A 17,252-nucleotide genomic window follows, 5' to 3' on the forward strand; every position below is an offset into this window, starting at 1 on the left:
AACATGCAAACATGACCCGCTGTAATTACTTCAGTCTAAATTAGTAGCTCATTGCTCGACACAAGTATAATTAAAGGCATTTGAAATGACAGGAAAATGTTACTTTTCAGGATTCCAATTAAAAGAATGTAGCTTGTAGATCGGCTAATATAATAATAATTTGCTACGACAGTAATATGGTCCTAGGGAGTGAGTGTGGAAATATATTGGCCCTCCATCGTCATAGTTGCCCACCCCTGGCCTATGGGATACCAATGAGGGTGAGAGCGGGAAGAAACTTGACTGCTTGTTCCCTCCCTCCATACTGTTGAGGAATCCCAGCAGTGCGGAAAAGTGTCGCTTCACCGCCATGTTTCACTGTTTTGCTCCGTTAAGTCAAATATAAGTAACATTCCGGTGCTCACCGTGGTAGTTCAGTCTTCTTTCACTTTTTCTTCCCCCCACCCTCTGAAGACCTCTGGCTATCAGCCAGACGTGCCATGACACAGCAAAAAAAAAAAAAAAAAAAACACCAGCCGGAGACAACGTGCTTCATTGTAGGAAGTTCTGCACCGAGCTTCGTTTTGCTCCCTTGTGGACCTCGAGTTTCCATTCTCATGCTGTTTTTTTAGCCACGCACGCGCACGCAAACGCATGCATGCACACACACACACACACACACACACACACACACACACACACACACACACACACACACACACACACACACACACACACACACAGGCCCTAACTGACACAGAGGTGCTGCTGACAGCCTTAAAACAACAGTGGAACCCTCCGGAGACAATGAATGGGCTTGGGGTCAAGACACCAGGGGCTCCCTTCCCCTTCCCCTCCTCTCCTCTCCCCCTCCGCTGCACTCTGTGCTGCTGTGTTGCCAAGTCCACTTCGTATAAGCCACTTTTTTTCTCTGTAAAGTCGCTTGTAAATATTGGTAGCTGTGGGGGGAGGTGGCGGACTTGTTTCTTCTAAAGTGTCTAGTTGCTTATTTGGGCTTGTTTCTGTCCTAATGTTCATTTTCATGTCAAGGACCCACAAATTAAAATGAAATGTTAGTCTTTTCGTGTACTGTAGATGGGCTATTCTTCCGAACCGCCAAACGTAACTTTAAAGTGGTACAAGTGTGTGTGATATCATGCAACCCAATGTTTTCGTTTCATTTGGGCTTGTTTGCGTAGTTTCTCTCGTAGAACGTGGCAACCCTGCCGCCGTGCTCCTGAGACATTTTTAACATCCAGACATGAGCAGCGGAACAAAGAGCCGCTGACCAGGGATTCCTCCTTAAACACAATGCTCCCAGTCACTGCCCATTAACCCATTAATGTCATCATCTGGCCTCTGTACTGTGCCCCAGCACACACATGCACGCACGTCTTCATTTACCCCACTCTAACTACAGTGTTCTCTCTCTCTCTCGCTCTCTCTCTCACACACACACTCACACAAATTAACTACTCCATCGTCGTCTCAATTTCCCGCCCTTCATGTTTCCCGCTCTTTCACTGGGGAAACGTAATGTCCAGGAATGCTCAGAGTGCCTCCAGCTGAAACTGTTTTTGTTCTGATGGTCAAGGCGGTGTTGTGTGTGTGTGTGTGTGTGTAGTAAACCTGGACTTCTTAGTGATCCGAATAGTCTTAAACCAACTTCTGTCCACTGGTGGACAATAACTTTAACCGAGATCTCTTTGTATTTGTAGAGAAGACAGTCAGTAGAGGGTAGTCCTGTTTGTGGACCTTGTATTCCTATTTATGGACCCTGTGGGATCTGTACCTTTCCTTGTGGTGCTAGGGAGACCCTGTGGGATCTGTACCTTTCCTTATGGTGCTAGGGAGACCCTGTGGGATCTGTACCTTTCCTTATGGTGCTAGGGAGACCCTGTGGGATCTGTACCTTTCCTTATGGTGCTAGGAAGACCCTGTGGGATCTGTACCTTTCCTTATGGTGCTAGGGAGAGGGAGCTGTGTGAACTAGTCGGGAAGGATCTGTAACTTTCCTTATGGTGCTAAGGAGAGCACAGTGTTGGCCAGGTACCTACTTCTTATGTTTCCAAATACTTACTTATAGTATGAAATACTTACTTGTAGTATGAAATACTTACTTGTATTGTTATTGCTGAATGCTTCTATATGTGCCATACAGTCTAAGTCCACACTAATTATCCATAATGTATAAATTATAGACAAGGGTTCAAGGCAGAATAAATTATGGACTTAGACTGTTCAACTGCTCTTGACTCGAGTCATTGAAATGCACGATGGTTCCCATCACTACATAACTCTCTCTCTCTGTCTCTCTGTTGTAGTGATGGTGATCGTCTTGCTGCGTTACGCCCACGTCATAGAGAAGCACCAGAACTGTGTTCTCAACACGGCGAGTCTCTCCACGGGCTGGATCTGTGCCGCAGGACTCATCATGGTGGGCAACTTCCAGGTATGTCCGTTCCACTAGCCACATACATCAGTCAGCACCTTGATCGCCTTCTGGACTGGATGTCTGGTCTACTTTAACCCGTTTAGACCTGGGAACGAGTCTACAAATGTCTTCTATATCCTGACAGTTTTCTGAAAAACCTTTTTCTGTATCAGTGGTGCTCAATATTTCATGTCAAGGACCCCTGAAAACACCACGGCATGATTAATGTGCGCTGGATTAGACTCGATAATAAATTTACGTCAACGGCGGGCTTATGTGTTGATGTTCAAACGCACACACACACACACACACACACACACACACACACACACACACACACTGTTAGAAAGGACCCCCACAGGTTCCTGTTTGTCTGAAATCCACAGATCAATGCTAAGGTTTATAAGACGGTGGCGTACGTCTCACAGACAGAGCTCAGCTCTGTTCCTGCGTGGGTTCAGTTTACGATTCACAGCCTAGTGAAGGATTCACACCTCAAGACCTTTCCTGTGCCTGCGCATCGCCGGGAAATGGTTGCTGCAAGTTTAAATATTTGGATTTTTGGCCGCGTGTGCGTGTGTGTGTGTCTCACAGAGAGAGGGAGAAAGCCCATTTATGGATGGCTTTAATGAAACTTCCTTGAGGTTTCTGTCGAAAGTGGAGACTACAGATGGAGTACTAAAAGTAGCCACAAAAAAAAGACCTTCAACAATGGTTTTCTCAGTGGCTAAACCCCGAATCCGAGCATATTCCAGAAAAGATGAAAAATGAAGGACAAAACACTTACATTTCAGTGTTTTTTATTTGGCTCACGTCGTAATAGAAAAGCACTAATTTCATCACTTGAAGAAGACTGCAGTGCTCAGGGGGGCTCTGTGCCCAAACACGTATCCATTTTTTCTATCATGTCAACCAAAAAAAGAAAATAACTGCGTATTTTGGAAATTTGAGATGTGTTCACTTTTTCATTGTATTTGGAATATCCTTATAAAATAAACTTTTTTCTGCTTGGCCTACGCTACAGTATGCTGTTACACAGCACACACATTGTGCTTGTTCCCTTTAGGTCTGTCAAACTTGTGTTTTAACACTTCAGTATGGATTCTAGCTCTAGGACAGTGCAAAATTTGAAACGGATTGTAGATTGATTGTAAGATTTCTTTATAAACGAGTATTCTAAATAAAACTATTTACTAGAATAATAGCATTTATTTTTGTTTAAACATGCTAGTGAAACATATCATTGATTATTGAGACAACAACAACATTCTTGCCAGTACCTTTTTTAGTTTGTTTTTACGACAGACATTGAATATGAGCGTCTGTTATTGATTCCCAGGCAGGCATCGTGGCATCTCTGTCCCTCTCCCGTGGTTTCATTGAACCTGTGATCTTGTTGGATACAGGAAGTGGCAGCAGACTGTGTTTACACCATGTCTGGTCACCCAGGGACAATGTTCCATATCACCTGCGGGGCACAACTATATTACGCCATTGTGTGGCTTATCTTGTCTGACATTCGGTCTCGATGGCGAAACCCAACTGGTCTGGTGGAATCCCTGGCCTGCACACACACAGGGAATATATACAGTACTGGGCGTTGGGGCTGCATGGCCGGGGCGGTATGGAGTTTCTGTTATCGCGGTAATAAATCACTGTTTACCGACGGTATGGCGGTATTGAGCGATACCTCAAAAAAAGGTTTTTTGAGGTGTGTGTGTATCTCTCTATATCTATATCATCCCAGCCGAGTGTACGGCGGCTGGGATAAGGATCAGTGTCTCCAAATCTGAAGCCATGGTTCTCAGCAGGAAACCAGTGGATTGTGCAGTCCGGGTAGGGAATGAGGCATTACCCCAGGTGAAGGAGTTTAACTATCTCTGGGTCTTGTTCACGAGTGTGGGGAGGACAGAGGGAATCGGAGCAGTCGCTGTAGTTGGGCCAGAAGGCAAAGCTGTCTGTATTCTGAGCAATCTTCGTTCCTACTCTCACCTATGGCCATGACGTGTGGGTCATGACCGAAATAAATGAGTTTTCTTCAGGGGAAAAAAAACAAGGTTATGAACCAAGTGTAAAATGACTTGTAATGTATTTTAGTTCTACTGGATCTCTTCTCCACTAGTCCGTCCCCCCCCTAGTTTTTATTTGTTGAAGAAATTGTCAGTATATTATTATTTAGTCTCGGTTTTAGTCATAACTTTTTTGTTTTGTCAGTGGAAAAAAAGTAATCGACAAACATGACGAACGCTCTAGTCCCGCCCCCTGTGTTTCTCCTCGGGGTCCTGTGCCAGGGTGGAAAACAGGAGAGCAGCACAACTCTGGAAAACTGGGAGCATTTTACGGGAAAAAGGCAGGGATGTGAGTCATCATGTCTGACCACGCGGGCCTCACAGTCCCCAGGCCCTCTCATCTGTAGTGCTGGAAAGGAACTAGTACATTTATTTATGTTTGTTCTCAACCTTTTCAGGCCGTGACGCCCCCAAAATAATCATTTTTGAACATATTTGAACAGGAGACCCCCTAAAATATCATATTTGAACAGGAGACCCCCCTAAAATAATCATATTTGAACAGGGGACCCCCATAAAATAATCATATTTGAACAGGGGACCCCCACTAAAAATCATTTTTGAACAGGAGACCCCCCCTAAAATTATCATATTTGAACAGGAGACCCCCCTAAAATAGAACCCCTTTTTGGTGTTTTCAAATTGTGATTGGCCAGAATGAGATGATGTATGATGACGTATGATAAGAGCGCCCCTCACTTCACACGGGTGTGGTTTTTAAATATATTTGAAGTTTTACTCTTTAGAATCGGCCTCAGTCCTAAATGGGTTATTTGACAATTTGGTTTATGTTTGACCAGTTTTTATAGTATAGTATATAGATACATTTTGATGCAGTAATGGTCTTAAAAGGCATTAAAAGGTCTTGAACTCCTTGTTGTTGTTTATTCAAAAGGTCTTGCCTTAAATTGTCACGTCACTGTCATCTAGGGGACCATGACTACTTTTAGTACTTTTAAGTACATTTTGAAGCCAATACTTTTGTACTTTTACTCAAGTAAATGTTGAATTCCGGACATTTACCTGCAACAGTGTATTTCTATAATGCATTATTGATACTTTTAAAGTACAAAATATGAGTACTTTTTCCACCACTGCCCGTAATAAATGAACTATTTCAGAGACTCCATTCCCCTTCGACAGACAGATCCCGTCCATGACATCTGTTTTGACAAACAAAGACATGGTGTGTACACTGCTGCAGGTGCTAAATCAACTAATCAATTTATATTTAAAAATTGATTTTAATAAAATTCATAAAGAAAAAGAAAATTAATTATCTACAAGCTGGATAGTTGCAGCTCTTGTAGCTCTCTTCTTGGGTGAGGGAAACGGATGGGTGGTTTCTGTTGTGGTTTGAAGTTCCATGAGATTCGTTGAGATTTTGCAAGCCAGGTGTGGCTGAAAGTCAAGTGTGGTGTGATAAATAGGTCTGGTTGGGCCGGGTGTTTGTTTCACAACGTCTCATTTTGGACTTCTTACTGACTGTGTGAAACGGATAGATTGACACACAGTATTTGTACCGACGGTGTGAAACGACAACAGATTGACACACAGAAACCTCTGCCTGCATGTGACTCAGTTCCACATGTTCACACATGTCCCTTATAGACCGGGCCATATATGTGTCCTACTTCTGTGTTCAAAGTACAGACACGTATCGTATACCGTACTTCGGTGGAGGGATCCTGTCACAGCCTGTGATGGAGGACACCGAAACTACACATCAAAATGTGGGAATTAAAACATTTCCAAAAGCGTAGCACATCCAAAAAATGTAATAAATGGAGGACAAAGTACTCCCATTTTCATTTATTTATTTCCCAATTGGAAACTTCACTCTTAATATGCTACCAATGTGTCACGGAGGAGGCCCATGAATTGACGACTTCCTCATCAAACCCCTTTTGGTGTTTTAAACATTATGTTATAATTTAGCTATTTAACAGACACGTCTTTACCTTTCTAATGCAGTATGAAGGCATGAAGTTGTTACTTTCATTTTTGATTCACAATAAGTCGGGACTTCTTTTGTGATGTTCACAAAAGACACCGAAGACGGACTACGTGGCTTGTTATTATTCTGCCCATGTTCTTTGTGGAGCCCCTAGAGGGCCATGGCATACATTATGCTGGGGCAGGGAGGTGGCATGTTCTTTCTGCTGGAGCCCAGCAGACATCGATGCTAGGTCAGGGTGACCTCCCTCTATCGATTTAAGCACTGCACGTGGAGACACATTACTATTCATTTATTCAGCAGATGGACTGGTCAGTGTCACCCTGTGGATTTACAGGTCCTCGCCTGAATCCATCAACCTATCTGCCTATACGTCTTGTTATATTTATACGTATATGCATCAAATGCTTTAATTTGTCAATGTGCAATTCATCTAGGTATGTCTTTTTTTTATGTGCATCAAAAGCTTTAATGCATTGACCTACGATTCATCTACCAACTTCTTTTTATATACTGTAGTGTACATGCCAATTGCTGTGGAGCCTTGTGGTTTTTAAGCCCTTAGGTCTCGGGAGTCGGGACGTGAGGTGACAGATTCTGCACCACCCAAAAACCGTAATGTAGGCCTATCCTAAACTCCGGCTAATCTTCTAGCGTAACCACATTAACCCTGGAGTCCCTGTTTGGTGCATGTCATCATAATGGGCAAAAACCTTCACACACAAAAAATAACTGAAATAACTGATCTACAAGCATTGTAGATCACCTATTTTAGCTGCTTATCGTACAACGAGGTATATAGAGCTTAGATGGTTAAATTCTACATTTCGAGATATTTTTTCCTTGTCTTAATGCCTCTTGCGTGACACCTTCCAGCGGCATGCCTCTCACCGTGCTTTAGCTTTCCTTTACGTCAAACCCTCCCCTCCCTCTCTCCACCCCGGTCCCCTCCATGGCACTGTCCCTGGCCGTCACTTATCGTGTATGTGTGTGTGTGTGTGTGTGTGTGTGTGTGTGCAAAAGTTCACATATATCAGCCTGGGTTTCTCTGGTGGCTTTATTTACTGCCAATTAGTCATCACCTCGGACACAAGGGAAAAAACACACACACACCATTAGCTAATGTGAGGCGAGCAGAGCATATGGCGGTGCTGTACAGTACAGTGTGTAGCTCTGGGCAGAGCCCAGAGTTGCCACGTCTGCTTATTCTAAGTGACGTTGGGCTTGTTGTTCTGTAAAAGTCTCTTGTAAATATTGGTAGCGGGTGTCATTCCAAACTCTACACGGCTTGTGCAAGGATGTTCTGTGATTGGCCAGTGCACTTGTGCAAGGACGCACTGTGATTGGCCAGCAGGGGGAAATGCTCTCGTCAGAACATTATTTACTATTCTGTGCCTGGCTGTCGGGTCGCAACTCGAATGGCGCTGAGTCGGCTCAATCGAAACTTTGCAACGTTCGGCGCCTCAACTCGCTTGGTGGCATCTCGTGTGGCTCAAGTTCGCTTCCTCCGTCATGGTCTAAAACTATACTTTTTCAACCAGACAAACAGTCCGCTGTTTTTGTAGGCGAGAGGCACTTCCGTGTTCCGTGTTGACCACAGAAACAGGGCGTGGTTATAAGCACAAGCCAAGCATTTAGAATGTCGCTGGTAGTTGTGGGTTTTTGGGCTTGTTTCAAAAGTGTGGTTGCTTATTTGGCCCTGTTTACTTAAATGTTGTTTAAACTAGGGGTTCTTAAACATTTTCAAATCAAGGACCCCCAAATGGATATGTATTTTGTCCACGGGTCGCATCGTGAGCTTCTAGATCTGCTATTTTCAAATATCTGATTGGTTTAAAGTGCTCATGTTGGCCTAGTCGCTTCTTTTGGGCTTGTGTGTTCCTAGACCTGGCTTACTTCTCCCGCGAAATGTGGCAACGCCGGCCAGAGCCGGTGAGGTGTGAAGGAGCGGAGCAGGTGATGTGTTCCCTAATCTAATGGACGCTTTACTGTGGAAGGTAAATGACCACAGTGTCCTGCTTTAGACCGGTCGGTCACTTTAACCTTTAAGTGTCTCTGCTGTCTTTACTCACCGTGTTTCAGTCAGTGGTGGAAAAAGTACTCAAATGTTTGTTTTTACCTAAGTATAAATACTGCAATATAGACATGCTCTGTTACAAGTAAAAGTCTGGGAATCAAAATGTACTACAAAAGTATTGGCATCAAGATGTACTTGAAGTACCAAAAGTAAAAGTAATTTTTCTTTAGAATCAGCCTCAGTCCTAAATGGGTTAATAAAGGTGGTTGCATACTGGACGTGTTTTTCGCAAAGTTTGCAGGGACCTTAACTGTGGTCAAAACTGGTGGTGAATGTTTGTCAGGACTCTGGACAAACTGGGAACGTCTAGTCCCCGTCCTCCCTCTACACACACACACACACACACACACACACACACCAATGTGAAACTCTTACTTAACAAAATCTTATTTGGTAATTTCAAGGATTAGCCCACTGCACAAAGAATGTTCTCAATGTACCAGCCAGGGTCAGTAGACTACTAAATGGCTTAAAAGTCACTCGCAAAGTTAAAAAAAACCCAGACTAGCACACCGCTTAATGGTTATTTATCTTAGAATCATGGCGGAGCAAAGAGGACAGACTGGTGTTATTGTAAAGACTATGCCGGTCCATAACGTGTGTTATTGTTACAGCCTGGGCTTCAGACCCCCTGCATGGGTTAATGCTGCCTGTGTCTTATCAGGGTCTGATCGCTATGTCTGCTGGACACACAGCCAACACATGCACGCTCGCACGCACGCACGTGCGCGCACACACATAAGAGTGTGTGCGTGCATATGCATAATGTCCTGTGGTCACATGGGTCCTGACTGAGCTGCTTTCTCTTTTGTGTATTGTCTTACAGTGCTGGTGACCAGCAGGCATAAGGAGGCTTTCTATTGTTCTATGCAGCATCTCTGCCTGTCTGTCTCTCTCTCTTTCAATTTTATTTTTCAGTTCAAAGGAGCTTATTGGCATGAGAATACATACGTTTACATTGCCAAAGCAAGAGTGGAACAAAACAATCAAGATAAAACTATGCATGTACAAATAAATATTGAATATAAATGGAAATAGTAAACAGCTGTGTTACATTAACACTTTGATAATAAACCTTTGCACAAGTAGCAATTTATTCAAAAGTAACAGTATCTATGTACCGAGGTCATTTCGCAGGGGTACACACAATGATTTGTATTCCTTAAGGTCTCTCTCTCTCTCTCTGTCTCTGTGTCTGTCTCTGTGTCTGTGTCTGTGTCTGTGTCTGTGTCTGTGTCTGTCTGTACAGATAACATCTAAAAGGGCCATACATCTGTGCCTGAATCAACACTTTATCAGTTATGAACATACTGGTTATAAATGCTGCCCACTGCCGCCCCCTGTTGACCACGTCTAGGTGGTCTCCAGTTACAATTTTGTGGTGGAACAAGTTACTTTAGGACGGTTCACTGTAATTTGTTTTTATTATTTATATCAGATTTTCGGTCGTCATGTACCAACGAACATTGAAGTCTATAGACTTGATTTTTTTTCGTCAAAGTGCTCTAAAATAAACATTAAGTTCTCTCTAAAGTGCTCTAAAGGAACATTACAAATCCCATTTATAATAATTGTTCATCATTCATTTCATTTGTCACTGACAGCTGTTGGCCATTGCTAGGTTACATGTGTCACTATGTAAATAAGGCAGAGCCATACTATTTCTGTGTCTGACTGCCAACGCCTTTCAGCCTACAGAAATGTGAGGTCAGGAGCTAAACGTGGCATAAATACTTAGCCTCTCTGAACCCATTCAGGACTGAGACCAGATTCTACAAAATCTCTTCTAAATCCTGAACGGGTTAACCTCTTCTATATATTTGATTTGTTTTTTCTCTCTCTCTCTCTCTATTATGTCTGTCGTTGGTGACGGTGACCATAAGGTGGACAATGCCAAGGTGCTGCACTACGTGGGCGCGGGCGTGGCCTTCCCCACCAGCATGCTGTTTGTGTGTCTGCAGTCGGCGCTGACCTACCGCCTGGCCAAGACCCAGGGAGAGTACGGCGTGGCCCACCTGCGCCTGGCCATGAGCCTGCTGGCCTTCACCTCCCTGGTGCTCAGTATCCTTTTGGTTCCTTCTTGACGTGCTGCGGCACGACAAATAAAACATCCACGAACACAATACAATTGTCAATATATTTAATCTAATAAAGGTTTTATTTAGTTTTCTTACTTACTTACTTACTGCCCTTTACGCCGGCTGGCATGTAGGGCAGCAACAAAGGATCTCCACTTCAGTCTGTCCTGGGCCAGCGTCTTTATAGATCCCCAGGTGTGATGCAGGGTCTTCAACTCTCCCTCCACTGTCCTACGCCAGGTGTTCTTGGGTCGGCCTCTTTTGCGTTTGCCCTCTGGTGTCCAGTGAAGTGCAGTTTTGGTGATGTTGTCCTGTTCTCTACGTATGACATGCCCAATCCATTTCCACCGCCTTCTCATAAGGATGGTATCCATGTTTTCTTGTTTATATATAAAAAAAAATATATACACTGTACTTGCAAGATGTTTTTTTTTTTAATCCAAAAAATAGATGTTCAAGCTCGCAGCATGGCACGAAGTTATGCGCTGTGAGCTTGTACATACATACTCTTTTTGAATAGCCAACGCAAAAATCTAAAATGACACAGAAGCCTTCCCGGTTTTACTGGGTTAAATGTATTTGGAAACATTTTGTGCCAGGGTTGCAAGATTTGTGTTGTTTAAAATGTTCTAAACGTATTCAAGCTTTTCAACCTTAAAAAAAAGAAAATAAAATCTACAAGCTCAAATCTGATATTTTAGATATTAAAGAAGTTATGTAGGATGTACAAATGTAAATTATGCTTTCATATTGGCAGTGTCGTTGCCCCTTAACCCCGGCCTTCAGGTGGCGTGTTCTTCGTCCAGGAGAGCTTCGTTCTGCAACACGCGTCCGCCATCTTCGAGTGGGTGTTCTGCGTCATCATCATGCTGTTCTACGGCACGTTCTCCTTCGAGTTCGCCGGGGTGACCGGAGACACTGTGATGGTGCTTGCCAGAGGGGGCGCTCTCGGCCCCGCCGGCAGAGAACACAAGATGGAGGCGTTAGGGGGGTCCGGTCCACACACCCACCCACACCCGCCTGAAAACATGTCCATGCTGTAGCCCCCATCCCCCAACGGGGCAGACCATTGAGCCGCAGCGCCGGCTTGTACCCCTGTCAAACGTGACGGGTGGGAATGAGTTTTTTTTTAGACATTTCTGGCCCACACCCGTCTTGAGGAATTGACATAAACTATCCCTGTACGGAGGCCTGCCCGGGCTGAGTGGACTGTACCATCTCAGCCCATCTCAGGCCGGGCTGAGTGGGCTGTACCATCTCAGCCCATCTCAGGCCGGGCTGAGTGGGCTGTACCATCTCAGCCCATCTCAGGCGTGTGTTGACAGGGCTACAATGGGGGACACCTTGGTTTGCATTGTGCTGATATCTGAGGGCTCGTGTCTGTAGAGACCCTGCTCGCATTTTTGCATGGCGCCAAGAGAGGAGTTTGCCATTTCTCTCCCCTCCAATCCCCCTGCTCTGTCTCCCCCCCCTCCCCCTTTATCTCCTCTGTCCAACAGAGGAAGTACTTGACCAATCAGATAAAGGAGAAGCCAGATGCTCCCAGAGACCCCAGGAAGTGGTCCTGTGACAGTCTCCAGTTGAGCGGCGGTCCGTCGCACTGTGGAGAAAGCTCATGTCTGGTAACATGGCACGCGCTGCTGGACAGAATGATATAAATAAGGTAAAAGACATAAGAGAGAGAGAGCTTATACTAGTCTCACGGTGGTGTCCCCTGCTGAAAATCATTATCGTTGTCGTCAAGTGGCACCGCCGTGCTATGAAGATGAAGTTAGGCTCCACAGAGACCAGTCAAGTCAGTCTGGGATGTCGATAAATGTCTGACTGGATGCTCCGGCTCACATGGGACAGAGGTCAGTGTTCTTCGGCAATCATTTTCAGTTTGAACATGCGTCACTGTGGTTGATCATCAACGTATGGTTCTCCCTCCATGTGTAAGAAAAAAACTAGAAAGACTACTATTACAAAACTATTACAAAAAGCCTTTTTTTCTCCCACTTTGGATGCTCTGGGAGAGACACTACACTTTGTTTGAATGCTGGAGAAATTGTGCCTTACCAATCCAACCTCTTAACGACCGGAAATCCTGTTTGTTTGGAAACTACGTTGATTTCCTCCTAGTAACGGATGGAACACACACACACACACACACACACACACACACACACACACACACACACACACACACACACAAGGTCCAACCGTGCATATTCTTTGTGCGAAGAAGAGCATGGAAGATATTTGACATTTGGCGTACAGACAGAATCCAAACGCGTAGCAGCTACAGTAATTCAAGCCAGAGCTCTGGGCTTTAATTGACTTAAATTACAGGAAATCGTAAGTGTTTTATAAAGGTTGCGAGACAAAAGCCTGTGTCTATTTTAATCCCAGCGGGGGAGGAGTAGCGAGGCTCTCAGCGTTGTCGCTACTCTTCTGTGTGTTCTCTTCCCCGTCGTCACCAGAGTTATGCACAAACCTGCAGCATTTCCCTCCGGTGTAGAATCCGTCAGGATTCACTCTCCTGTCTTGTCTGCAAGTTATACAGTACGGAATGTACCAAATATCAGTTTGTCTGTGGTGCTAAAATACCTTTACCTTTTGCTGTTTTAATGCGAGTAGGGATTTAATGATAATTGAAAGCAATAGCAGTGTGCCGTGCAGTCAGATCGTTTAAAAGTGCGACTGCAGCAGATTGACAAATAATAATATTAATAGGAGCCATTTTGTGCCATCATATGGGTGACATATTGAGTAGAGAGCCAGCGTGTGCTTTCCTACAGGTATGTTGTATGACAGAATGAAGCAGTTAATCACATCATGCTTTGTGTCATGAAAGAGTCATAATTTGGCTAGTTTCTCAGCAGGAACAGTGACTAAACGGTGACATCTACATTCCAACCTGTGTGGAAGACGTGAGTCAATGGGGTTGCAGTGACCCGTGATGCTTGTGCAATGTGCATTAATGCGTTCATGTACTGTAAGGGAAAAACAGAAGAGCAACTCTTCCTCAGGTGACGGAGAACGTCAATGCTCGGCTAAAACCATAGACGCCATATTCTCAACTGTAATATGTGGCTTACACCAAGAGAACGAGACCGGACTGGATTGGTGGTGGTGGCGGGTGGCTCTGTTATGCTGTGTCGGGGGGGACATTTTCCTAGCATGATTTGGGTAAATTTTCCCCTCTTTGAGGGAAAGGTCACTGCAGTGCCAAGTTATTCCAAGCGATCGGCTTTATCCACAGATCTCAACCCAGTGGAACACATGAGCGGATATATTTAGTTAGAATGGTCTTCCATGCCTCCAGTAGAGTCCCAGAGACTTAGAATCTATGCCAACTATGTGTTGACACTGCTCTGGTGGCTCAACACCGTACTGCTGAGCCACTTCATGTTGGTTCTTTAAATTGTCACATGATACATTAGTGCCAGATGAGTCTGCGCTAACAGATATAATTTATATTTTAAATGTAACTTATGTTAAATGTAACTTATGTTGCTATTATGCATACAGTGCCGTGAAGCGTCACCGGGCTATCTAAATCGTCGGTGGGCTCATCATCATTTTAGTCGTCATGGGATTGTAGACCAAACTGGTCCGCTTGAGACTTCACAGAAAGTATTCAGAGCGCAGCAGTTAACTGCCATTACACAAAAACTGCAGCCTCAGAGTAGGAACCACCTTTGAATCTTCTTTCTCCCCAGATGGTTGTGTATGCAACAGACAATGACAGACAATGCTTAGCTGCCAGGGCTCTGCTCATACTGAGGACGTTACAGTGCCACAGGGCAGGCATGTGTGGGCCGTACAACCTTGAGGTGCTTATGCACATGCTCAAAATATAATGGATGGAGGAGTCTGAATTGGGAAAATGGTCACTTACTCCCACCTACTGGTCACATTGCTCATTGCATGTAGACCACAAACACACCAGGCTGTATTGTTACAATTGTAGTTCTAGTTTTGTACTTTTTAAATGATTGTATCCACTATCCACAGCCAAAATATATCCCCCCCCCCCCCCAGACTGTTTTATATCATCTATTTTGCCTTTTTATGTCTTAACATAATTCCACTGCTGCTCTTCTATCCCAACTATATCTGTACTTGTAATGTTTTACTGTATGGAGCATCCATGCTAAACTCATGTACTGTATCATTCAGGGGTTCTCAACGTTCTTGCCTGGGGACCCCCGGAAATGCTTTGGCCGTGTGTGTGTGTGTGTGTGTGTGTGTGTGTGTGTGATGTATATATATATATGGCGACTCCCAGGTTGAGAAGTGCCGAGGTGGACAGTAACTGACTTAATGTACTTGAGTACTGTACTTAAATACAGATTGTGAGGATCTGTACTTGAGTATTAGATTAGTTTTGATAATTCTTACTCTAACTCGAGTACATTTCCAAGAGTACATATTTTACTTTTGCTCAAGTCGAAGAAGGCTGTAAAGTACTTAACTACTTTCAAGTTGGCTGTTTTTTTTCTCCCCACTTCTGCACTCACACTAGCAGTGGCGCGCACAGATAGACACTAGGTGGTGCTAGAGCACCTGTCTTTTGCCCTCTGGACAGCAATGTGCCCTTTGGAGAAAAAATAATAATTGTACAGTATACACTGTACAGTATGTGGACCATGGTGACCATTGATCAATTCTTGATAAAAAGCTTCTAATATATTATTTATGCCCCAACATCTATATATCTCACTATTAAGGCAACTTGCCGGTTCCACGAGCTGTAAAAGGTGCCAAGGTACATTTTTCACCTGAGCACCTGCCCCTCTAAATGTCTGTGCACGCCACTGGTCTGTGGCTTCCCCCTCCGCTCGCCAGTATGGTGATTTTGGGTGTGCCAGTACAGTACAGTACAGTACAGTACAGTACAGTACAGTACAGTACAGTAGGGTACAGTAGAGGGACCCCCACACGGTAACTTACTAACTGTAATTTCTCAACCGTTTTGGACACGGGGCGCCTCGTCGGAATCAGGCCGGCACCCTGGATGCGTTCCTGTGGTTCTGGAGACTCTGGAACCCCCCCCCCCCACACACACACACACAGAGTTGCACCACTCACTTCACACAGGTGTGTTTTTAGTAGTGGAGTAAATTTGACCAGGTTGTATTTGTACTCCTATCTTACTCAAGTACTGTACTGGGGTCGGGTACTCTGTCCACCTCTGACCTCGTGGTACCAAGCGGGTGTCGTATGAATAATCAGATTGACATTTCCACTTCCTGGAAATGTCCTGATCCGATACATTCCACTTCACCTTTTCAGTTGGAACCTGTGTTTACCAGTGGTGGGGGGGGAAAGTACTCGATTGTTTTACTTAAGTAAAAGTATCAATACTGCAAATGTAGAACTACTCAGTTAGTCAGGAATTTAAAAAGTACTTCAGTAAAAGTACAAAAGTATTGGCATCAAAATGTACCAAGTACTCATTATGCGTTACCATTATGGTTAATGTACATTTTGCAATAATCAAATTGTACGAAGTAACTAGTAACTAAAGTTGTCAAATAATTGTAGTGGAGTAAAAGTTTCGCAAACTCAAGTAAAGTAAAAATGCCTCAAAATTGTACTTAAGTATGTATGTACTTAGTTACTTTCCACCACTGGTATTTACTGATTGAACTTTGACCTTTACACTCAGGAAAACATGTCGCGTCACCAGCTGCAATAATCAGTGAATCAAAGCTAAATCAAAAGCGTTTGTTTTGTTGGAAGTTTATGGAAGTGTTCTCTGTTTTTCAGGGTGTGTGTGTGTGTGTGTGTGTGTGTGTGTGTGTGTGTGTGTGTGTAACATAGCGGTTGGGAATGTCCTTTTATCCTTGTATATCCTTGTATTGATTTGTACAAAAAAAGTGCCATTTGCTTTGTTTGTAAATGTGCGATTGCCATTCGGCCATGGTCCCCATAGATAGGTGGCGCTGTTGTTCTCAATGTGTGGGGTCCTGCCGGGGACCCCCAGCTGTCTTTGGGGTTCCCATTCCATGGGGTTCCCAGAAAGTAGAAACCAAATGGAGCCATAATGTTCTGTAACTGAGTGTACATACTGTACAAAGGGGTCCATTTGGTTCCATATGTACAGTTACAGTACACTCTCAGAATTATGGAGGTCCTTGAAGTTTAAAAAAGAATAAGAAAGCAGGCCTGGCTGTATAAAGCTTGACAATGCTACCTTAGCTGTTGGTAGATTATGCTGCTCATGCACACCAATGTGTTGTTTAGAACTTTAGATATCTGCCAGGAAAGCCAGTCTACTGGTGCTATCCTTTCATAATTGGTGAGACCACCTCAAAAACAAACCTGGCTGTTTCACAGTTAACTGACGCTCTCTCCGCTGAAAAGCGAACGTTTCCCTATGTGCCTTATCGTTATTGTTTTGATTCTAAGAGAAACCAAAGAGGTTTAGGCTGTATGTTGTTTTTTTTTAATAAAAGCTATATGATTGTTTATTTGCCTTAATGTTTGAAAAATAAAACTATGTATAGAATGCAAACCTTTGAAATCATGTTTTCGAGCGTTATCAATATGTAATATACAGTCAGTGTGTACTTTATTTTACAGTAGACTACATACTTTATGACAGATCATCGTGTAGGATCGATCAATGTACTAAAAATGACCCAAATTCTTCACAATATCTTTAAAA

At 43.8% G+C, this 17,252-nt stretch overlaps 1 protein-coding gene across 4 annotated transcripts in view; it reads left to right on the forward strand.

Annotated features, from left to right (window-relative positions):
* LOC308328239 (transmembrane protein 150A) overlaps positions 1 to 17,114 on the forward strand; it is a 44,935-nt gene extending 27,821 nt beyond the window's left edge. Inside the window, exons 6-9 of one of the 4 annotated variants that reach the window (XR_013965276.1) lie at positions 2,304 to 2,431; positions 10,400 to 10,577; positions 11,381 to 16,370; positions 16,406 to 17,114. Coding sequence is in view for 1 of the 4 variants with exons in the window: in XM_080782008.1 (XP_080638134.1) it covers positions 2,304 to 2,431; positions 10,400 to 10,577; positions 11,381 to 11,637 (563 nt within the window). In the remaining 3 variants the exon portion in view is untranslated. Of the gene's footprint in view, positions 1 to 2,303; positions 2,432 to 10,399; positions 10,578 to 11,380 lie in introns of all 4 variants that reach the window. The other 3 variants (XR_013965277.1, XR_013965278.1, XM_080782008.1) reach the window with 3 other exon arrangements.
* Positions 17,115 to 17,252: the final 138 nt, after the last annotated feature.

The sequence above is a fragment of the Protomyctophum bolini genome (genome assembly GCF_963924005.1).
Source record: "Protomyctophum bolini genome assembly, chromosome: 14".
NCBI classification, from domain to species: Eukaryota; Metazoa; Chordata; class Actinopteri; order Myctophiformes; family Myctophidae; genus Protomyctophum; species Protomyctophum bolini.